Here is a 25203-nt window from a genome sequence, read left to right on the forward strand (position 1 = left end):
TCTTTTTAAGTGGGAGAACTTGCACAATTGGTGGCTGACTAAATACTTTTTTGCCCCACTGTGTGTATATATACAGTGGTGTGAAAAACTATTTGCCCCCTTCCTGATTTCTTATTCTTTTGCATGTTTGTCACACAAAATGTTTCTGATCATCAAACACATTTAACCATTAGTCAAATATAACACAAGTAAACACAAAATGCAGTTTTTAAATGATGGTTTTTATTATTTAGGGAGAAAAAAAATCCAAACCTACATGGCCCTGTGTGAAAAAGTAATTGCCCCCTTGTTAAAAAATAACCTAACTGTGGTGTATCACACCTGAGTTCAACTTCCGTAGCCACCCCCAGGCCTGATTACTGCCACACCTGTTTCAATCAAGAAATCGCTTAAATAGGAGCTGCCTGACACAGAGAAGTAGACCAAAAGCACCTCAAAAGCTAGACATCATGCCAAGATCCAAAGAAATTCAGGAACAAATGAGAACAGAAGTAATTGAGATCTATCAGTCTGGTAAAGGTTATAAAGCCATTTCTAAAGCTTTGGGACTCCAGCGAACCACAGTGAGAGCCATTATCCACAAATGGCAAAAACATGGAACAGTGGTGAACCTTCCCAGGAGTGGCCGGCTGACCAAAATTACCCCAAGAGCGCAGAGACGACTCATCCGAGAGGTCACAAAAGACCCCAGGACAACGTCTAAAGAACTGCAGGCCTCACTTGCCTCAATTAAGGTCAGTGTTCACGACTCCACCATAAGAAAGAGACTGGGCAAAAACGGCCTGCATGGCAGATTTCCAAGACGCAAACCACTGTTAAGCAAAAAGAACATTAGGGCTCGTCTCAATTTTGCTAAGAAACATCTCAATGATTGCCAAGACTTTTGGGGAAAATACCTCGTGGACTGATGAGACAAAAGTTGAACTTTTTGGAAGGCAAGTGTCCCGTTACATCTGGCGTAAAAGGAACACAGCATTTCAGAAAAAGAACATCATACCAACAGTAAAATATGGTGGTGGTAGTGTGATGTTCTGGGGTTGTTTTGCTGCTTTAGGACCTGGAAGGCTTGCTGTGATAGATGGAACCATGAATTCTACTGTCTACCAAAAAATCCTGAAGGAGAATGTCCGGCCATCTGTTCGTCAACTCAAGCTGAAGCGATCTTGGGTGCTGCAACAGGACAATGACCCAAAACACACCAGCAAATCCACCTCTGAATGGCTGAAGAAAAACAAACTGAAGACTTTCGAGTTGCCTAGTCAAAGTCCTGACCTGAATCCAATTGAGATGCTATGGCATGACCTTAAAAAGGCGGTTCATGCTAGAAAACCCTCAAATAAAGCTGAATTACAACAATTTTGCAAAGATGAGTGGGCCAAAATTCCTCCAGAGCGCTGTAAAAGACTCATTGCAAGTTATCGCAAACGCTTGATTGCAGTTATTGCTGCTAAGGGTGGCCCAACCAGTTATTAGGTTCTGGGGGCAATTACTTTTTCACACAGGGCCATGTAGGTTTGGATTTTTTTTTCTCCCTAAATAATAAAAACCACCATTTACAAACTGCATTTTGTGTTTACTTGTGTTATATTTGACTAATGGTTAAATGTGTTTGATGATCAGAAACATTTTGTGTGACAAACATGCAAAAGAATAAGAAATCAGGAAGGGGGCAAATAGTTTTTCACACCACTGTGTATATATATATATATATATATATATATATATACATACATACATACATACATGTCTTCAGCAATGGATACATTTTACGGACTCCCAAACATACATAAAACACCACTGAAATTCAGACCAGTGGTCAGCCTAATAGGTGGACCAACTTACAACTTGTCAAAAAGACTTTTCCAGATACTCAAACATTTAACTTATGACTCGGAATATTTGGTGAACAGCGCCGAGATGGCACAGCAATGCTTGAAAGATGTATCCATCGCCGAAGACGAGGTCATGGTCTCGTTCGATGTCGTGTTGATATATACTATGATTCCGATTCATCTAGCCACAGAAACACTACTAATGAGACTGAATAGTGATCCCACTATAGAGACAAGAACTAAGCTACCACTGAAGACTTAAAGCACCTAATATCACTTTGCCAAAAAACTCGCTTTCATTTCAATGGCAAATACTACATTCAAAAAGAAGGCATGCCAATGGGATCGCCGCTATCAGGATTCCTAGCGGAACTGGTAATGCAGCGATTCAAAAATGTGACTATCCCATTTCACACCCAAAATTTGGATACGCTACGTAGACGACACATTCGTCATTTAAAAAATGACCAGCTGAACGAGTTCTACAACCATGTCAACACAACATTCCCTGCAATCCAATTCACCATGGAAAAAGAAATGAACCGACACATCAGCTTCCTGGACATCTCCATTGAAAGAAATAACGACGCCACCCTGACCACTAGTGTTTACCGTAAGGAATGCTATGCAGACAAGACATTACAGTTCGCCAGCAACCACCCATTGTCTCATAAATGGAGCTGTGTTAAAACTTTATTCAGAAGAGTCCACACCCATTGTAATATGAAGGAAACAAAAATGAACGAAAGACGCTCTCTTTTCCACCTTTTCACTTCAAACGGATACTCAAAGACATTCATTAAACAATGCCTACACAGAAGATGCCAAAAAACTCAGCAAACAATTGACTCGAACCAGACCACCATCCCACTTGGTACACACTCCCTTATCAACACAGTGTGTCTGAAGGCACAGCACGCATCCTGTCCAAATCAGGCATCGGAATCGCACACAAACATATGGTACATTTTGAAACAAAAATTATGATAAAGATGACTCAGAACTGTTGAGCAGCTAGAATCTTGTATCAGAAAAGAATGGAACGACATTCCTCTCTCTAAAGTACAGCAACTGATCTCCTCAGTTCCCAGAAGTTTATGGACTATTGTTAAAAGAAGAGGGGTTCATCAAATTCATAAACTCTTTTCATAAATTGGTACATTTTCTCAGTTTTAACATTCAATATGTTTCTATGTTCTGTTGCGAATAAAATATTGGTTTATTAGATTTGCAAATCATTTCATTCTGTTTTGATTTACAATTCACACAGCATCCAAACTTTTTTTGGAATTGGGGTTATACTTAACCTTCTGAAGTAATTTGTCTACTTGCAACTACATGAGTCCAGTAATACCGACTGTCATTCAGTTCTATCGATACTGGAAAAAAGTTTGAACCGTTACATTTTTAGAACACTGGTATTGACTGGTACCTAAAGTATCATTTCTTTTGACAGCACTATTCATCAGCTGCTGGTAGAAGCATGCACAAAATAAATTTCCAGAGGCAAATGTTCGGCGATCACATTATTCCTTCTCCTGGCTGAAACTATCTACAGGTGCATCTCAATAAATTAGAATATCATCAAAAAGTTGATTTATTTAATTAATTCAATTCTAAAAGAGAAACTCATATTATATAGATTCATTTCACACAGAACAATATATTTCAAGCACTTATTATTTTTCATTTTGCAGATTATGTTTTACAGGTAATAAAAACTCAAAATTTAGTACCTCAGAAAATCTTTAATACAGAAATGTTGGCCTACTGAAAAGCATGTCCATGTACGCTCTCGAAACTTGATTGGGGTTCCTTTTGCATGAATTACTGCATCAATGTGGAGTGGCATGGAGGCGATCAACCTGTGGCACTGCTGAGGTGTTATGGAAGCCCAGGATGCTTTGATAGCGGCCTTCAGGTCATCTGCATTGTTGGGTATGGTGTTTATGTTCCTCTTGACAATACCCCAAAGATTCTCTGTGGGGTTTAGGACAGGCGAGTTTGCTGGCCAGTCAAGCACATGGTCATTAAACCACATATTAGTACTTTGGGCAGTGTGGGCAGGTGCCAAGTCCTGCTGGAAAATGAAATCAGCATCTCCATATAGCTTGTCAGCAGAGGGAAGCATGAAGTGCTCTACAATTTCCTGGTAGATGGCTACGCTGACTTTGGACTTGATAAAACACAGTGGACCAACACCAGCAGATGATATGGCTACCCAAACCATCACTGACTGTGGAAACTTCACACTGGACCTCAAGCAACTTGGATTCTGTGCCTCTCCACTCTTCCTTCAGACTCTTGAGACTTTGATTTCCAAAATGAAATGCAAAATTTACTTTCATCTGAAAAGAGGATTTTGGACCACTGAGCAACAGTCCAGTCAGTTTTCTCCTTAGCCCAGGGAAGATACTTCTGATGTTGTATCTGGTTCAGGAGTGGCTTGACACAAGGAATGCGACAGTTGTGGCCCATGCCACGTATTCATCTGTGTGTGGTGGCTGTTGAAGCACTGACTTCAGCCGGAGTCCACTCCTTGTGAATGTCCCCCAAATTCTTGAATGGGCTGTGCTTCACAATCCTCTCAAGGCTGTGGTTAGCCCAGCTGCTTGTGCACCTTTTTCTGCCAGATTTTTTCCTTCCACTCAACTTGTGGCTTACCCGCCTTGTGGAGGGTGTCAGTGAATGTCTGCCGGACAACAGTCAAGTCAGCAGTCTTCCCCCGGATTGTGTGGCCTACTGAACCAGACTGAGAGACCATTTAAAGGCTTAGAACACCTTTGCAGGTGTTTTGGGTTAATTAGCTGAGTGGAGTGACACACCATGAGTCTACAATATTGAACTTTTTCACAATATTCTAATTTTCTGATATACTGAATGTTGGGTTTTCATGAGCTATAAGTCATAATCAGCCAAATGAAAAGAAAAACGCTTGAAATACATCACTGTGTGTGTAATGGACTATATAATATATGAGTTTCACTTTTTGAATCGAATTAGTGAAATAAATTAACTTTTCAATGATATTCTAATTTATTGAGATGCACCTGTATCTCACTATTGCGTAAATCACTAAATTTATGTTGATGAGCAGTATGGTAACATGTTAAAAGTAACGTTCGATTTCTTCTTAAAGTAATGACAACCTAATAAAAATACCTGCTTTATTATTATTAGTAAAGCAGCCCTGCATATAAGGCAAGAAGCAAGCATACCAGGTCCCCTGCAGGACTTAATTGTACAGCCAAGCAGAAAAGAGTGTGTATGCAATGTGGTCACAGAAGCTTTACTTATAAATGTCAGTTTGACTAGGCATATTTCTAAAAACACAATAAAAAATTGTCACAGGTGTCATGCATATTTTCGGATTCATGGAGGCTGATGCTTTCAGCTTCAAAAATGTATTAATTAATTATTTTAAGCAAATATATCACTTTAGATTTAAAAAAAAACAAAAAAAAACCAGTATTAAAATACCCAAAAAGAAAATCATTTTCCTTACCCTTACAAGTACTTTAAATGTATTGACTCCATCGTCTACTGCTCTTTCAATATCATCCATTAGATTATCTGTAGACCCTCGGATTACAAGAGTAGAAATTTTACAGTCTTGTGTATCTGTAAGAATAAGATTTTAGAATTAAAATGAAAAATGCAAAACAGAGCTAAAGTGTTCATTTCATAATATTTCCCGATAAAGTATTATACATGAATTTGTCTCGATTTTCCAGAGCATTTTAATTACTCCTTTCCATATCTTGCCTCATAGCTCTACAGATGGCATCTTACTTTTTAGGTATTCTATTACGTTTCCTGTAGTTAAACAGTCGGATAGTGAATCGCATATTGTATAAGGCCAGCACAATAAATTCATGGGGTTATAGGAAGCCTCCAATAGTTGTTAAGATGTTGATTTTTCCCCTTTGATACTAATAAAAGTTTATTCCTGACATTCTTTTTTTCTAATTGCTTTATTATGCAATTATGATTGCATTATTTCATAAATACATTACTCTGTCTAGTTCTATACTGCAGCATTTTTCAGGTTTAGTTCATGTTCTGGGCACCATTATATGGAAATACAGTACATTCTATTTACTTTCTGGGGATACTGTATACATGTACTTCTGTCTTATGTGAATACACACAGACAATGGTTTCAGCATATGTTCAAAATTAGAATGCACATGTAGATCTATCTACGTAATCAATCTAGGTAGAACTCTAATAAAATGTTATTCATAACTAACAAATTGCACACCTACCAACTACATGTAAGGAACCCATCAAGACGTGGTAAAAATTGCAAACCCTTGAAATGCACACACATTTGGTTGTCTGTTTTACACTAACTCTGGCATCAAATCACCCCAGACGTGCTATGCAAAGCTACAAGTATTTTACTCATCCACTGGTGTGCTCCACTTTCACGCTGAACCCCTTCACAGCCAAGTAGAGCCACAGACTATCCAGGAGTTCACTGATGCCCTGATCCAGACCTGGGAGGAGACTCCAACAGGACAACATCTGTGTCTCATCAGGAGCATGCTCAGACGGAGTCGGGAGTGCATACAGGTACAAGGGGGCCCAAACACACTACCGAGTTGCATTATGATTTGCCATGATGAACGTTGGATCAGCCTGTGATTTTAATTTCTGACTTGGATTTTTCGATGTGATGTTGAATCCAGCCCTCAATGGGTTGGTGATTTTGGTTTTCATTGCCTGTTGTTAAATCATTTTGTTCTCAACGAATAATACAGTGTTACTCAGTAAAGATTTTCCACTTGAATATTTTGTTCATCGAGATCCGATATGTGATTTAAGTGTTCCATTTATTTGAATACACATACATATATGTACGTAAGCATTAGTGAGGGTGCACGCAAGCAAATGCGCACACACACACACACACACACACAGGAGTGGGCAAAAGCAGGTTTACAGTTGTATGCGAGACCGTTTATTTTTATTTAAGAATTATAATATTAATTTGTATTGTATTATTTGTGGAATTATTAGCAAGCAGACTACAACAATATGTAAAGAAGGAGGGCCACCAATTTGAGCACTTACAAGACTGTACCAAAGTGCACTGTGGCATTGGCCTTTCTTTTGAATTAATAAAGTTAATAAGTCAAAGTACAAGGTGAGCTGTTTTGTATTTACCAGGACACTAGAAATTTTCATCTTCCAATGTAAAATAACATTACGTGTAGAAAAAGCACCTCCCTGTGTTTTAGGAGAATTTAACTATGGATAAACAGACACTGAAGAAAAGCACAGGCTGTTTTCATTTAAAAAAGCAGAGAGATTACAATTTCTACCTATATTTTTTAAGTGTATCTTTACCCGAGATGGAATACAATTATTCAAATTGCACATGCAGGGCACCAGCAATGTATTTTCCAAAACCCTATGGGGTTGCTCTCCCCACCTCTGTAGAACTCCACTTTACCTCTGCAATCAGATACCAGATAACAAAGAATTCTGTAACAGCATCATGAGAAAAGAAAAAAAAAATACCACAGTTCTCCATTCATGCAAAAGACAAAGAATTGTTCATTTTCTTACCATGCTTAAAAACCACCACCTGTGTGTCACCAACTTCAGTCAAATAAACACTATCACAGTAACCCATTTCCTCTGGAGTGGGTGGTGTCTACGAACAAATAGAAACAATTAGACATTTTACCTCATTGAAAAAATTACAGTAAGCCACTTCAGAATTATTGGCACACTTGGTAAAGATGACTATGAAAGGTTATAAAAATATTTTTATTGTTTATGCTTTACCTTATACTTATATCATGAGAATCACCTAAAACTTTCATCAAGGTGAAATTCAAAGAAAAAAATCTCACAAAAAATTAAACATTTTTCTTAATACTGGCATCCCTGCATTAAGCAATCAATACTCTCACTATACCATGACAACAGCACAAAGACTTTTCTTATAATGCTGCAAGATATGGAAGAGCACATATAAATGTATTAGAGACCAAACTTCTAAAAATGATTTAGAGTCCTTGAACGCTGTGTTTCTCCTGCTCAGCTTATTCCACCCTTGTTTTCACAGCAGTTCATGTCAATGGACTGGGAAGGCCACTATAAAAGTGTGATTCAGAGCTCAATGAACCATTTTGTGTATTTGGAGGTATAAGGTTTAAATCACTTCCCTGCTGAAGGACCGAAATACAGCCCCATAACCCAGCCTTAGTCTCTAGCAGATGCAGTCAGATTTTCACCTAAAATCTCCCAGGACAACGAAGCAGTGCAAAACAAAAAGACACACACACAACAAAACAAAAGAAAACCAAACATATATGCAGCTTTTTGTTTAACCGTTTCTACAAAAAACAGTTTCTACTTCATTTATTATCTTATGTACCCAACTAACAGACTGCACTGTACTGTACTGCAACCCTGGAAAGTTTTTCTTTAAACTGAAAACATATGCTAACATTTGAAGTGAAAATACAACCAAACATTATATTCTGTGGGGTAGGACTGTAGGGATGCATTACCAGGATGCTGAGCTGAAATGTCCAACAGTAAGAATAAAAGGATTCAAGTGTCACTTGGTATGGCCTTGCCTATTACAGCACTGAATTGTTTCTACTGTTAAAAGGACTATTGGCTACACAGCAATCAATTCCACTACCACATATCGTTGCAGCATCATAATCATGATTTGTGCATGCACAATAGTCTCATCTTAGAATGTGCAATGTTGTTTGCTTATTATATTTTGCAAAGTCAGTTCACAAATGACACATAAATACAAAACGCTTACTGCATTAGATATATGAACAGAACTGAAAGAACTTATACAGAATACACATTTCCATCATTTCTCATTGGAAAAAATCTTTTAATAAAGAAAAATGGTAATATCAAAACGTTTTCAGTGCTTTAGAACTTACAAGTCGTGGAAGAGCAGAAGCTCCAACAGTTTTGCACAATCTTCTTAAATCCCATTTTGAATTCAACCTGTAAAAAAACAATTTAATAATGAGGACATAAATTTAATTCAATTAATAGTTTAAGATCTACTGACATATTTTGGTAAATGCACGTTTTGCAAAAAACACACAATTAGTGGTCACAGAAGTGTACTATGACTGCTATGGACTAGCTAAGATTATGTAAATAAAGTCTCTGAAAGAAAAAAAAAAAATGCTTGAAAAATAGTCTAGTATGAAGTTGTCTTATGGATACATTCACACTTTGGTGGCTGCCTCCATTATTTCACTATTCTTACATGGCAGCAAGCCACTAAAATCAATCATATTTTCACGTCAATGTAGAGAAGCACAGTGCATTGATAAACAATTCATAAAAAAAAAAAAAAAAAAACTATTTTCCACACCATACTTGGAAGGGGCTCATCGATATTGATGAGGAGGCATGAAAATGCAAATATTTGGTGTTACAGTAATCCCTCCTCCATCGCGGGGGTTGCGTTCCAGAGCCACCCGCGAAATAAGAAAATCCGCGAAGTAGAAACCATATGTTTATATGGTTATTTTTATATTGTCATGCTTGGGTCACAGATTTGCGCAGAAACACAGGAGGTTGTAGAGAGACAGGAACGTTATTCAAACACTGCAAACAAACATTTGTCTCTTTTTTAGAAGTTTAAACTGTGCTCCATGACAAGACAGAGATGACAGTTCTGTCTCACAATTAAAAGAATGCAAACATATCTTCCTCTTCAAAAGAGTGTGCGTCAGGAGCAGAGACTGTCATAAAGACAGAGAAAGCAAACAAATCAATAGAGCTGTTTGGGTTTTAAATATGCGAAGCACCGCGGCACAAAGCTGTTGAAGGCGGCAGCTCACACCCCCTCCGTCAGGAGCGCAGAGAGAGAGAGAGACAGAGAGAGAGAGCCAGAGAAAAACAAGCAGTCAAAAATCAATACGTGCCCTTCGAGCTTTTAAGTATGCGAAGCACTGTGCAGCATGTCACTTCACTAAGCAACTGCACAGAAGGTAGCAACATGAAGATAATCTTTCAGCATTTTTAGACGAGCGTCCGTATCGTCTAGGTGTGCGAACAGCCCCCCTGCTCACACCCCCTATGTCAGGATCACAGAAAGCGCAAGAGAGAGAAAGAGAAAAGTAAGTTGGGTAGCTTCTCAGCCATCTGCCAATAGCGTCCCTTGTATGAAATCAACTGGGCAAACCAACTGAGGAAGCATGTACCAGAAATTAAAAGACCCATTGTCCTCAGAAATCCGCGAACCAGCAAAAAATCCGCGATATATAATTAAATATGCTTACATATAAAATCCGCGATAGAGTGAAGCCGCGAAAGCTTTGGCTTTATGGTTCTGATTGTTGCTTTACTGTAAACAAATCTCCTCCAAAGGTAAGGTTTCTTGCAGACTGTATCAGGTTTTCATTCAGGATATTCTTGTATTTTACTGCTTTATTCTCTGCCCTCACAAGCCTTCAATGCCCCACTGCAGAGAAAAATCCACACAGTATGATGCTGCCACCACCATGCTTCACGGTAGGGATGGTATGTTTCTAAGAACATGCAGTGTTTGGATATATCAAACACAGCATTTAGTTTGATGGCCTAAAAGCTCAATTTTGTTCTCATCAAACAATACAGGGAGGTCCAGATCTAACTATGCAATTTTCATTACGCTATAACTTAAGTTTTTTACATAGAGAATTCACAACTGAATGGAGGACAAGTGGGACATTACATGGAAAATCAGTGAATTAATTCAATGTAAGTCCATTTTCATTTATTACAAGATATTTCAAATAATTCTTTTGTCTTGCATTATTTTCCTGCATTGCATTAACAGTTGCATAATTAGATCTGGACCACACTATACAATCTTTTCCCAGCTAACTTCAGTTCCCCCCACCCCCCATGTGCCTCTCAGCAAACTCTGTAAGATGTCATGCTTTATTTTTAGTTATTTTTTAAACAGTGGCTTCCTACCTTTGCCATACATTTATAAAGCCGACACTGGCAAAGCACCTATGCAACAGCTACTGTATGTCCAGTTTTTCCAATTTAAGACAGTGTAGCTTGTATCTCCTTCATAGGTCTCTTAGTGACCTTCATCACTACTCATCTTCTTGCAAGATCACTCAGTTTTTGTAGATAGCCTGCCATAGGTAGATTTACAGTGGTGCTATAATCTCTCCATTTCTTAACACTAGAATTACCAAAGCCTACGAGAAAACTCGTAAATCCAGCCCACCTTAAATCCGTTTGCACCTCTCCGTCAGCGTCTTTTGTCCTGTAAATGTGCCGATTAAGACAAGCAGCAAGCAGACTGCTATTCTATCCTCTCACCGTCGCAGAACGTTTACAAAGTTCTCCCAGTTCATGCCTTGATTGATTATCTGGGAGTGAAGTGCTGGAGTTTTAGAGTGGAAATAATATAGTTTTTTGGAACACATGCATTTCATGTGTGTTCCGTTTCTACAGTAATCTGTGTAAACACATTGTTAAAACAGAAACTTTGTCATATTTTAGTAATAAATGTTACAAAATGTAGGCATAAAACTATAGAATGTGTGAATCCTGAAGTCCAAAGATCAAATAAACACTTTCACAAAAGGTTCAAGGACGATAAAACAGCTTCCGTGGCGTAGCGGTAAGATTTGCTGACTTGTAATCAAGAGTCCCTGGTTCGATCGTGACTGCCTCCTATATTTGCCATTTTCAGTAGTGAGCTGCTCTCATTGTTAATATTTTACAGTACACACATACATTTGGTTTGTGTCTGTTACAGCCGCTGGACATTTTACAAGTCCTATAATGTTACCGTTTTTTTTTTTTTTCACTTTTATTCTCTCAGTCACGACCACGATGCATACTAATGCCCCCATCCCCCCCCCGGGATCTGACGCTGTTACTTTTTATCTGAAACTGGGAATAACTGTAGATGTGAGTGGTGTTTTGAGGCAATGGAACTGGATGGATAAAAGACATAGGTATCTATACTAATAAAAGGCAAAGCCCTCACTGACTCACTCATCACTAATTCTCCAACTTCCCGTGTAGGTAGAAGGCTGAAATTTGGCAGGCTCATTCCTTACAGCTTACTTACAAAAGTTAAGCAGGTTTCATTTCGAAATTCTACGCGTAACGGTCATAACGGTCGACAACGTCCGCCATATTAAACTTTCTTATTTATGGCACCATCTTCACGAAATTTGTAGGCGGCTTCCCTGCGCTAACCAAAACCGACGTACGTACTTATTTCGGAGGTATGACGCCACCGTCGGCCACCATATTGAACTTTCCAATGGTCTGTGTTATTTATGGGCCCATCTTCAAGAAATTTGGTATGCGGATTCCAAACACTAACTGAATGCTACTTACGTACATATATACGTCCATAGCCTGCAGCTCGGTTGCCGTGTGAGGCGCCGTTGGGTCCCCCATCCCCACGCCTCCCACGTAGTTGGCTGCCTGCCTATATAAAGCCGTCCATTGCTCCGGTCTCTTCATTCCCTTCCTTGCTTCGCCACGGTATTCACATCTCCCTGCTGATAACTGCAGCCTTTTTATTTAATCCACGGCTTCTCCGCTGTTTTATTGTTTGTTTATTACGATTACAGTTATTGTGTATTTATTTTAGACTTGGTTTACATTGTTCAGGTACCCATTTCCTTTATCGTTCCAACCGTACCCCCATTAACATGTCTATCGAGGTGATCACCATTGATCAAAGAACTGTCACTTACCGAGTGGTTTCCATGCCCGGAAATGGCAACTGCCTTTTCCATTCTTTATGTTACATATTGCACTGCCATATCAGGCTCACTCTTGATATCCGGAGGAACATTGCGTCTTATGTATTGAATGACTGGGACAGGGTCAAGGTGTGGACTGATGACGGTACAGGAGATAATTATACTACACAGGAGCACTATAAGAGTGAAATGCTTCTTAAGCCCTTCACCTATGGTTCTGCATGTGAGTTGATGGCTGCCGCTGAATTGTTCGGTTTTCGCTTTCAAGTGTAACGAAATGGCCAAATATTTTACACCTTTGGAAAACCACCAATGCCTCTTAAATATCTTAGATTCACAGGTGACGATTTGAGTAGTGGACACTTTGATGTTTATGAATGTTTAAACTCTCAAAAGCTGGATGCGAAGTTATCGATGAAACCCATTTCAATTCAAATGCCTCCAATTTCCAGTAAGGCTCTGCTTTGCAATGACAATTAATAAGTCTCAGGGACAGACCCTACAAAAGGTTCGCATTGATTTGAGACAAGATTGCTTTTCACATGGCCAACTATACGTTGCATGCTCAAGAGTAAGCTCAGCGCACAGCTTGGTCATATTAGAACCGGAGGGCTGAACTGACAATGTGGTATACAAAGAGATCCTTAACAAATAATTATTGGTATATTTTCCCTCAGTTTAAAAAGGTTTACTTTTCTTCTTAATAAAAATTTTAAAGCAGTACTTCACCGCTGCGAAGCGCGGGTATTTTGCTAGTATATGATATTTGGAATAACTCTTTTTCCGAAATGTACTATACAGGTCATAAAATATCGTGGCACGGATGCAACATTATTCATATTATTCATATTCATTAGCATAACATCTTGCGGTAGTAATCACTGACCGCATGGTTTTTTTTCCCCCCGATCTTGCCAGTCCCCACATGTTGCTGTATGGTGATGTTTCTTTTGTACTCCAGGACATGCAGAGGAAAGAATAGTACAGAGGTCAGTTCAAATGTTAGCAGTTTACATGATTACTACCGCAAGATGTTATGCGAATGAGTATGAATAATGTTGCATCCGTGCCACGATGTTTTCCGAAATGTACTATACAGGTCATAAAATAAGTTATTCCAAGTATCATATACTAGCCAACCCGCGGCATAGCATACGCTGTATAATTATGTACTGATGGGTGAACACTTCCTGAAAGACACAGTTGTCCAAATGGGGTGGGTTTGAGGATATGACTGTAGGTGAATGAAAAGATGGAACTCTGGAGAGGGCAACATACAATTGTCCGTGACTGAAAACTGGAGGACTGCCGTCACGCCTCCACCTCCCAGAGCGAGGGACGGGGCTGGACGGCGCTCGGGCGGAACAGGGAAGGACGCCCATTCCGCCATTCTAGTCTGCTGATTTCTTAGTCATCGTTCAGTACGCACTGCCTGCTCATGTGCCTGCCCCCAACACCTCACCTGAGTCGCTTTCGTCTGTGTACAGTCCACATGCACCTCTGAGCCACGTTGACTTTTCATTGTTCTTTGCGGTTCCGGCTGCTTTTCTATATATAATCCACCAAGTCACCCGACCATGGTAGTAGCGACGGGGGGTGTGTACAAAGGGCAGGGACTTAATTAGTGCGAGCGTATGACCCGCATTTACTGGGAATTGCAAGCCCCGGTCTCCATCACGAATGAAGTTCAATGGCTTACCCACGCCTCTCGGTGCACATTGCGCGTGCAGCACCGGACATCTAAGGGCATCACAGACCTGTTATTGCTCAATCTCACGTGGCTGAAAGCCACTTGTCCCTCTAAGAAGTTGGACGCCAACCGCTCGGGGGTCGCGTAACTATTTAGCAGGAGGGAGTCTCGTTCGTTATCGGTATTAACCAGACAAATCGCTCCACCAATTAAGAATGGCCATGCATCACCACCCACAGAATCGAGAAACAGCTATCAATCTGTCAATCCTCTCCGTGTTCGGGCCGAGTGAGGTTTCCCGTGTTGAGTCAAATTAAGCAAAAGGCTACATACCTGGTGGTCCCCTTCCGTCAATTCCTTTAAGTTTCTGCTTTGCAACAGTATGTTGTCATCTTCGAACCTCCGACTTTCGTTCTTGATTAATGAAAACATTCTTGGCAAATGCTTTTGCTCGAATTGTTGGTGGCGGTATAATATGTATCGTGGTCATGACAGAGAATAAAAGTGGAAAAAAAAAACCCGGCAACTTTTACAAGTCCTATAAATGTACAGCGGCTGCTACAGACACAAACCAAATGTATGTTTGTACTGTATAATATTAATAAGAGCAGCTCACTAAAGGAAAATGGCAAATATAGGAAGTAGTTGCAATCGAACCGGGGGGTCTTGATTATAAGTCAGCAAATCTTATCTCTACGCCACGGAAGCGGTTGTATCGAGCTTGAACCTTTTGTGAAAGTATATTTGATCTTTGGTCTTCAGGCTTCACATATTCTATAGTTTATGCCTACATTTTGTAACATTACTAAAATATGAAAAAGTTTGTTTTAACAATGTGTTTATATAGATTACTATAGAAATGGAACACACATGAAATGCATGTGTTCTAAATAACAATCGATTATTTTCACTCTAAAACTCCAGCACTTCACTCCCAGATAATCAATCAAGGCATGAGCTGGGAGAACTTTCTGAACGTTCTGCGGTGGTGGGGGGATGGAATAGCAGGCTGCTTGCTGCTTGTCTTAATCGGCACATTTACAGGACAAATGACACTGACGGAGAGGTGTGAATGGATTTAAGGTGGGCCGGATTTACGAGTTTTCTCGTAGGCTCTGGTAATTCTAGTGTTAATGATTGATTTATATTACAAAGTATATAAAATGACTTGAATATTTTCTGAAACCCTTCACGACAGATAGATGATCTCCAATGAACTAATTATATGACTTCTAAAGCCATCCACCTCTACCAGTGACGATTTAAGTGTGTTATATTAATACTTATGCAATTAGTCATTTTGTGCTTTGTATTTGTAATTTTGAATACTTAGCAATTAGCAACTTTAGCAACACATTCAGTCTGACTGACATGCCATGATGTGGATACTTGGACTATACATCTGCATGGCCAAAGGCTTCTCAAGCAGATAGTTGAGGCACAGACAATATGGTCTGTCCATTTTGGAAACACAATTACAGATGCATAGTATGTGTAATTTACCATTGTGTGATTTTATTTCAGGTTCTTTGGGGTCTTCCAGTAAGTTTCCTAAGGGTGTACTCACACTTGCAATTTGATCTGTGCCCGAGGACGTTTGTCCACATGCAAAGTCTAGTTCATTTAACTAGTGTGATTATTCTGTGCCGTGTCCACTGTGCCCACTTGGAAGAGGTGGGCCTGAGCATGGTTCAGTAGCATTCGGGAACAGTGTGATCACTAAACATGCCCAAGCATGGAGAACAGACATAACATCAATGATACAACAAGTCAGACTGTGCAATTCTCATTTCATTCAATATCTTTTGAGTTAAGGACAGATTTTTATTCTCACCTTACACTTATACGTGAATTGTAGATGGCAAGAAAAGCTGCAAATTCCTCCCTTAACATCATTTGTCACCGTGAAAATCTTTTTGATGTTCAGCACGATTAACAGTAAGACGCTGCGCTGCACACTCAAATCTTTTAGATGGTACGGCATTATCCTGCTCTACATGACTCCAAAACAACCACAAAATAAGTGAAAAAGATCTTGGTCTGATAATGGGAGTACTGGTCTGTCATCATACTTTTCTGGCCATCAACATTCTTTAGTTATGCTGCTATAAGATTTTTCTAAAAAATGTATAGGGCCATAAATGCTTATACTATGTTCTTCACATTTTAGGGGTTATGCTCATAAACGTTAGTTTGCCCCAAAAAGAAAACAAATTTAGTGTTGCACATTCGTATTCAGCAGTTAAGCAATGCCGTTTTGCCGTACCGTACATGTACAGTGGGTACGGAAAGTATTCAGACCCCCTTCAATTTTTTACTCTGTCATATTGCAGCCATTTGCTAAAATCATTTAAATTAATTTTTTCCCTCATTAATGCACACACAATATATTGACAGACAAAAAAAGAATTTTTTATAATTGTTGCAGATTTATTAAAAAAGAAAAACTGACCCTTTGCTCAGTATTTAGTAGAAGCACCCTTTTGAGCTAATACAGCCATGAGTCTTCTTGGGAAAGATGCAACAAGTTTTTCACACCTGGATTTGGGGATCCTCTGCCATTCCTCCTTGCAGATCCTCTCCAGTTCTGTCAGGTTGGATGGTAAACGTTGGTGGACAGCCATTTTTAGGTCTCTCCAGAGATGCTCAATTGGGTTTAAGTCAGGGCTCTGGCTGGGCCATTCAAGAACAGTCACAGAGTTGTTGTGAAGCCACTCCGTTATTTTAGCTGTGTGCTTAGGGTCATTGTCTTGTTGGAAGGTAAACCTTCGGCCCAGTCTGAGGTCCTTAGCACTCTGGAGAAGGTTTTTGTCCAGGATATCCCTGTACTTGGCTGCATTCATCTTTCCCTCGATTGCAACCAGTCGTCCTGTCCCTGCAGCTGAAAAACACCCCCACAGCATGATGCTGCCACCGCCAAGCTTCACTGTGGGGACTGTATTGGACAAGTGATGAGCAGTGCCTGGTTATCTCCACACATACCGCTTATAATTAAGGCCAAAAAGTTCTATCTTGGTCTCATCAGACCAGAGAATCTTATTTCTCACCATCTCAGAGTTCTTCAGGTGTCTTTTAGCAAACTCCATGCGGGCTGTCATGTGTCTTGCACTGAGGAGGGGCTTCCGACAGGCCACTCTGCCATAAAGCCGACTGGTGGAGGGCTGCAGTGATGGTTGACTTTCTACAACTTTCTCCCATCTCCTGACTGCATCTCTGGAGCTCAGCCAAAGTGATCTTTGGGTTCTTCTTTACCTCTCTAACCAAGGCTCTTCTCCCCCGGTAGCTCAGCTTGGCCGGACGGCCAGCTCTAGGAAGGGTTCTGGTCGTCCCAAACGTCTTCCATTTAAGGATTATGGAGGATACTGTGCTCTTGGGAACCTTAAGTGCAGCAGAAATTTTTTGTAACCTTGGCCAGATCTGTGCCTTGCCACAATTCTGTCTCTGAGCTCTTCAGGCAGTTCCTTTGACCTCATGATTCTCATTTGCTCTGACATGCATTGTGAGCTGTAAGGTCTTATATAGACAGGTGTGTGGCTTTCCTAATCAAGTCCAATCAGTATAATCAAACACAGCTGGACTCAAATGAAGGTGATCTCAAGGATGATCAGAAGAAATGGAAAGCACCTGAGTTAAATATATGAGTGTCACAGCAAAGGGTCTGAATACTTAGGACCATGTGATATTTCAGTTTTTCTTTTTTAATAAATCTGCAACAATTTCAAACATTCTTTTTTTTGTCTGTCAATATGGGGTGCTGTGTGTACATTAATGAGGGAAAAATTAATTTAAATGATTTTAGCAAATGGCTGCAATATGACAAAGAGTGAAAAATTGAAGGGGGTCTGAATACTTTCCGTACCCACTGTACATATTGTATTAATTGTATCTAATTGCATTTTATGCTAGTATTAACAAATGGAGCAGCTCATTTCATCAATGATAGTGATAAGCAGGGCTGTGGAGTTGGTAAATTCTTCGACTCTGACTCCTTAGTTTCCAGTACTTCTGACTCAGACTCCTCTGTATTTAATCTCCTATACATTTCTCTTCTGGTTCGTCCTGCTTCCACTTCAAAACCAGTCCTGCACACACGCAGCCAACACGGCATTTCTCGATTCCTATTCGTCGTCTTCCATGTCATGCACTATACTGGCCTGCTGAACGTAATACATCCAACAAGTACTTGATGTGCTGCCACAACGGTAAAGTAGCTTTACCACCCTTGCGGGAGCCACCTGTGTCTTTACAACAGCTTCTTACACAGCAAACATCAGAAGCTAAAAGTGATCGCGAACACATTCGAGAATACCACCCTTCTCTAGCGTTTGCTTCCATGGGTGCATAGATAACTACTTAACCTCCTGGCCACAGACCATATTGTTTTAAAATACACAGGCAAATTTATCACCAAATCTCTCCACTATACGCTCACACTTCTACCTCTCCAGGATATGGACAGTTGTATGTTTTTGACACAGCGCAAGCTACTAAAGTATGCTTACAAAGTAAAGCAAATTCTGCATGCAGTGAAAACATACTTCACCAGCTAGATTCCATGCTCAGAACCATCAACCTCTTCGCTAAATCATACAAACACATGCATGAAATTGCTCAGTCCAATCCAACAGCATCTGTACGAATGGTTTTCAAGGAAACCTCTAGGCAGGATTTACGACGATACAATGCCCTGACATGTCACACCGATGTTGCAGCGATTTTCGTCGGAGAAGATGGCGAAACTCCTGCCAAAAGGGCCATTTGCATCTATCCCATAGGCAACTCCTGTAAACAGATTTCCATGCTCAATATGAATTGCGATCCTATGGTTTACCCACTTTTATTCCCTTACGGAGACATTGGCTGGCACAAAGATTTACAACATGTTCCTGATAAAAGAACCGCCAAGCGAATAAGGCTTACTCAATGCCAAATTAACGCATACAGACTAGCAATGAGGAATACATTTAGTATTTTGCACTCCAGCAGCAAACTATTCCAACAGTACGTCATAGATGCGTATGTTAAAACAGAGGGCACGCGTCTCAACTATCTCAGATTACATCAACAAGATCTGCGCATCGAACTATCAGACGCACTGCAAGCAAACGCTGAAAATAACAACGTTCGTGTAGGCAAAATGATCATAATACCGTCCACATTTCCAGGAAGTCCAAGATACATGAAACAAAACTTTCAGGATGCCATCGCCATAGTATGTAAATTCGGAAAGCCCGATTTATTTATCGCTTTCACATGTAGTCCTGCTTGGCCGGAAATTCTATATGCACACTGCATCTTTCAAGAAGTATTTCTTCTTGATTTCTGAATTCCTTTCTCACCGTTTTCCTTTCCTATTCTTACACTGCCGTACACTACGGCGGGTGTCAGGTATTATACTAATGTATTTTCCATGTTGATAGGAAACTGACTCTCTACCATAATGGCCAGTTAAATAAAAAACAAAAACGTGAAAACAATAAGGTTTTATTTATTGTTTTTATCAAGTGGCTATAAAGTAGTAGCATGCATAAAAATCAAGAACAGGAACTTTACCAGTTCAAAAAATATAAACCACATTCTTTGGTAGTTTTAAAACAAAAACAAAGCTTAACTACTAGATGAACAAAAACAGTTTATATATTAAACTTGGAATACAGTTGTTGAGTAGAATAGCTGTTAAATGCAATCCAAAATTAACTCAATGCAGTGTTCTAAGAAACAGAATTGCTTCTTCCAGATCCTCTTTCATAGAAGTTCTAAAATCTGACTTGATTAATTTTAGAGCTGAAAATAGTCTTTCAACACTGACTTGGGTGGGTGGCATTACTATTACAGTTCTAGCCCCATCACTAATAATCTCTGGATTAACAAGGATGGCTTCTTCTACAGTCAGTTTCAATAAGTGATCATACTTTTTAACTTCTTTTAATTCTTTAAAAAAACTCCTGCTGGAATCTCTTTATTTGGACATTTAGTGGTCGTTTATCTTTCATGCATAGGTGACGTCGGTTTGCTTTTGAAACTTCCATTTTGTCCAAGTAGGAATCAAAGTCTAATTCTTCATTTGAAGAGGATGATCCTGAGTTACCAGTGCTTATAGCTTCATCCAGTGGTGGTGTTTCAGGTAGTAGTAATCCCTTCATATGAACTGCTATATCATAGAGTGCCTTTTTTCCATTAGCAATCTGGTCACTGCTCAACAAACTTTGGCTCATTGGATCAACATAAATAGCAGCTAACAAGATTTGATTATCCAGTGAGAGACTCTGTCTTTTCTTCATTGAAGATACGATGCCATCAGCTATTAACCCTCCACTTTTGTTGAGGCAATATATCAAGCGCTTCCATTCTAAGAAAAATTTACCGGGTGTTAAATCTTCATATTGCAACCTCTTGGTGACAGTAAAGGGGTAAGAAAATAGACTTTTCAGTTCTTTTACTTATGCCCACTGGCTTTCATTTAACTCTTTTAGAGCGGATGTCGACTTTTGTCGACAGGAGGGGTTGAGGGCGAATGTCGACAAAAGTCGACATCCAGGGATAGAGGGCGACATTCAGCTGTTAATGGAGACAAAACTCACTGTCACGTCATAGGCATTCCCTCTGTGCATGGAGGAATGCTAGACTCATTGACTCAGCAACTAATCCTTGCGTGTGCGTGTGTTGCGAAATGTAAACAATGGCAAGATGGCATCGACATTTCACAAGGGAGCGAAGCGAGTGCAGAAAAGAAAACACTCGGCAGACAATGTTTTGCGCATTATCGCGGAGTCGGACTCTGATTTTTCAGAATCGGATTTTATTGACAGTGATCAGGAGATCAAGCAAGAGAGTGAGAAGCCGGCATCAGCTGATCGGACACCAGCCGATGCCGCGCCAGCTGAGCGCATTCGCGCAGCCGATTCATCTACGGCAAGGTTCGCATGGGAGGAATACACAGACAGTGATCCGTGGGAGCCGAACTGGCTACCGAACTTCACAAGACGGCATGGCTTGCTGTTGGACATGACAGATCACCAGCTGCTGAACTACTTCAGGCTGCTCTCTCCTGATGCTGCTTTTCAGCTACTGTCAGACGAGACAAACAGGCAGAGAAATTTTTTGAATCGCGGGCTGCGCTTGCATCGCATTCTCGTTTTTCAAAGTGGAAACCCGCAACAAAAGACGAGATGAAGCACGCTGTGGCATTACAAATAGAGATGGAACAGAACTGGTGATATAACTTCAGGGAGCATTGGTCCAAATGTGCTTTGTCCCATGGTGGCTTTGGACAGGTTATGTAGTGTGATGATAGGTACGTGATGCTGCAAAGTTTTATTCACTTCTGTAATAAACAGAAGCAAATCCCATGGGGTGAGCCAGGCTATAAACACCATGCATCAAATTCAGCCCCTGCATGACATTGTGGAACCAACATAGAAACAATTTTATCAGCCTGGATGTGATTTGTCTGTGCATGAATCTATGATAAAATAAAAGGGACACCTTTTTTTCTGCAAAAATATGCCAGACAAGCCCACAAGGTATGGCATAAAGGATTTTGTACTGGTAGAAGCAAACACTGGTTTCTGCCTGAAAGTAATTACATATACAGGAAAGTATTTCTTGTCCCTTGACAAGTCAGGCTGTGCTGGAGCTGCTTCAGGGCTATGAACATTTGGGTCATGTCGTGTACATTTGGACAATTTTTATACATGCCCAGAATTGTTCATGGAGCTACAGAGCAGAGGAATTGGAGCTTGTGGCACAGTGAGGGTGAACAGGAGACACATGGCTTCACAGTTGAAGCCAGACAGGCTGAAGATGAAAAGAGGTGACAATACGGTTTTCATGCGAGCAGAAAACTTGGAAGCAGTGGCATGGCACGATGGCAAACAGGTGACTTGTCTCTCTACAGTACACACTAACAATATATGTGAGAAAGTGCAGCAACAGACAACTTGAAAAGTAGGCACCAAAGCAACACATATTGTAAGCAGTGCAATGTGGCAATGACTGAAATTGGCTGCTTTGAACGAGATCAGACTTTGCAGGACTTTGCTGTGTAAAATGTATGTGAGATGTATGTGAAATCATATAGTATGCAGGCTCATACAACATGCAAGACAGTAACATTTGTCAAAAGTAAATATTTTTTGTTGATATGATATGTTAAACAATTGCTTTGTGTTTTTTTTTTAAATGTTAGTTTTTGGAAAAATATTCAGCCCTGGGAGAAAAGAAACAAAAAAAAATTAGCCCTAAAAGAGTTAATAAAACATGTTCATTGCCCAGTTCTTCAAGAAAGTCTTTTAGTTCAAGCAAATGCTTTACCATCAAATAAGTGCGTCCCCAAAATGTGTCCTTTTCCTGCAGGTCTTTTCAAAATGGCATCTGTTTTAGGGGCCCTGGCTGCAACAGTTACATGCCTCAATTTGCCAATTAGAGTAGCTGCATGACGATCTTTCAATCCATCTGTTATTGCAAGTTGCAGAGTATGAACAGCACAATGCATATGTTGAATAGTAGTAAGCTTAGATGCTTCTTCAGCAATGTTATCCAAAATTTCACTATACTCTTCAGTTTCACTTTCTCCAATACTTGCAGAACTGTCTTCCTCTAATATCTGTCACTTTCTTCATCTACTTTATTTTCTCAATTGTGCTTAACATATTAGAAACATTATCTGTCACAATACATAGAATCTATTCCTTTTCAGTTTCAAAATCTTCTAGAACAGGTGGTGTGCAAAGTTATGCTAAAGTTCAGCCCTGGGTGGGAGCGTGCAGACAGAACCCCTGAACACACATCAGGCCATAGCACACACCTACATCATTTCACTTGTTTACACTCAGATGAACTTGTTAAACATATTATATCTGAAATAACATGAACACACTATTTGTAATGTATCATAATCCAGATTACAATATGTGAATGTCTGGTTGTATAACAGCTCATCTGAACTTCACACTAGTAGTAACACAACTATGCACTGGGCTTTATTCTAACATCAGAGAAGTACTTAATTATGACTATTGTTTGTGAAATGGGACATTTGAACTTGCTGTATTTTTTTTTCCATTACAATTTAAATTTATTAGGAGTCGGTACATTTTTGCCGACTGCAGGTACCCAAAATTGTCTCTGACTCCTTGACACCGACTCCACAACCATGATGATGAACCAAATAGCCGATTCATTTGAAACTTGCTTCGATTTTTAATCGTTTCAACTGTTGTTGTCACTGCCACTGTGCCTGTATGTGTAAGTGGATGCATGCAAAGTGGTTTCACCTGCAACCCTCAACTATATCCAACAGTTACAAAATGGATGGAGGCATGAACAAATGTGTACATGTGCTCTTTACAAACAAGGAACGAATGCAAGCTTCCATTCCTTTATCTGGACTATGTAGGACACTTGTTAAAAGTGATTAACCACCCTGTCATTTAATCTGCTGTAACAAACGCGTAACACTATAAGCTGAAAAGGTACAACTCACAACTGAGGCTAAGCACATCTGATTGCACTCTCAAAGCTGCACGAATCAGTTTCTTACGTAAAGGGAAAAAACTGGCAATTACAAAAGCCTATGTGTGTCTGTATGTTCACCATTTTTTTTCTCCATTAACAAGATCGTTTCCTCCAATTGAAGGCAGAAATTCTCGAACACACAGTATTGCTAGACATGATGTCTGCTGTTTTTCTTTTCGACGTGTTGATGGGGTGCTGTATCATCAACACTGATCAGCCTTGTTCATACAGTGGAACCTTGGTTCACGATCGTCTCGGTACACGTACAAATCAGTTTTATGACCAAAAAGTTTGCCAAACATTTGTGGCGGTTCACGACCACACACTCGGTATACGAACAAGCCAGTTTCCCTTTCGGTTTGTACATGTTCTGTCTCTCCCTGTGCATTTCCTGTGCAGCGAGCAAGAGAGACAGCGGGAGAGCACGCGACACACACACACACACACACACACACACACACACACACACAGGCAGCGTGAGAGAGAGACAGATGCACACACACAGGCAGTGCCAGAGAGAGACAGATGCAGCGTGAGAGAGAGAGCCGCACACACACACAGGCAGAGCGAGAGAGAGACAGACACACACACACAGGCAGCGAGAGAGAGAGAGAGAGGGCTGGACTCATAAGGAAGAGAAGGCAGTTAAAAAATGCACTGGGCTTGATTTTGTTTTCACTTTTGTTTACAGAGATCAGTTCGTAGCGTGCATTGTTGCAATGTTACTTTTCTTGGTGGTTTATTAAATTACAGATTTTTTTCAAATGTTCATTTTTTTTCCTGTGCTTAAAACTCATTTAAAAAAAAGTGTTTTTAGCCAGCGGTTGGTAGCGCTATAGCGCAAACTATTGCAGTGTTAGTTTTCTCTGTTGTTCAAGATTTTCTCAGTGTTATTCAATGTTTTTACATTTAGTTTACTATTATGCTGTGCATTCTATGGTTTAATTAACTATATTTGTGCTTAAAAACTAAAAAAAAAAAATATATTTACATATAGTTCGTATGGTCTGGAACGGATTAATTGTATTTACATACAATCCTATGGGGGAAACTGCTTCGGTTCACGACCAAATCGGTTTACGACCAGAGTTTTGGAACGAATTATGGTCGTGAACCGAGGTTCCACTGTATGTAGTTTTTACTCACATTTTTCTGACATATTATTGTGCCATCCGAAGTACATGCAAGAATGTAGCACAGACCTCATTATCAATGTGACATCCCTACAAGCAGCACACCTAAAATAAACTGACACACTTCATACATCAGTATTAGAAGGGTGAATGATAGTCAGAGGTAACCGATTTGGTGTTGGGCATGTCGCCACCTAGATAACATTACATACTTTAGCACGAATCTCAGGATGGTACACATCTACAGCCCACTTCAGGTTTGTGGTGTTTTTTCCTGTGAGCTCCATTCTACATTG

At 39.9% G+C, this 25203-nt stretch overlaps 1 protein-coding gene across 1 annotated transcript in view; it reads right to left on the reverse strand.

The window, feature by feature from the left end:
* Positions 1 to 25203, reverse strand: part of cct8 (chaperonin containing TCP1, subunit 8 (theta)) — a 167017-nt gene that overhangs the window by 46064 nt on the left and 95750 nt on the right. Inside the window, exons 9-11 of the mRNA XM_051925746.1 lie at positions 8762 to 8828; positions 7410 to 7497; positions 5338 to 5453 (exon numbers count right to left, since the gene is read on the reverse strand). Of these exons, the coding sequence (XP_051781706.1) occupies positions 5338 to 5453; positions 7410 to 7497; positions 8762 to 8828 (271 nt within the window). The remainder of the gene's footprint in view (positions 1 to 5337; positions 5454 to 7409; positions 7498 to 8761; positions 8829 to 25203) is intronic.

Source organism: Erpetoichthys calabaricus, chromosome 4, assembly GCF_900747795.2.
Source record: "Erpetoichthys calabaricus chromosome 4, fErpCal1.3, whole genome shotgun sequence".
NCBI classification, from domain to species: Eukaryota; Metazoa; Chordata; class Cladistia; order Polypteriformes; family Polypteridae; genus Erpetoichthys; species Erpetoichthys calabaricus.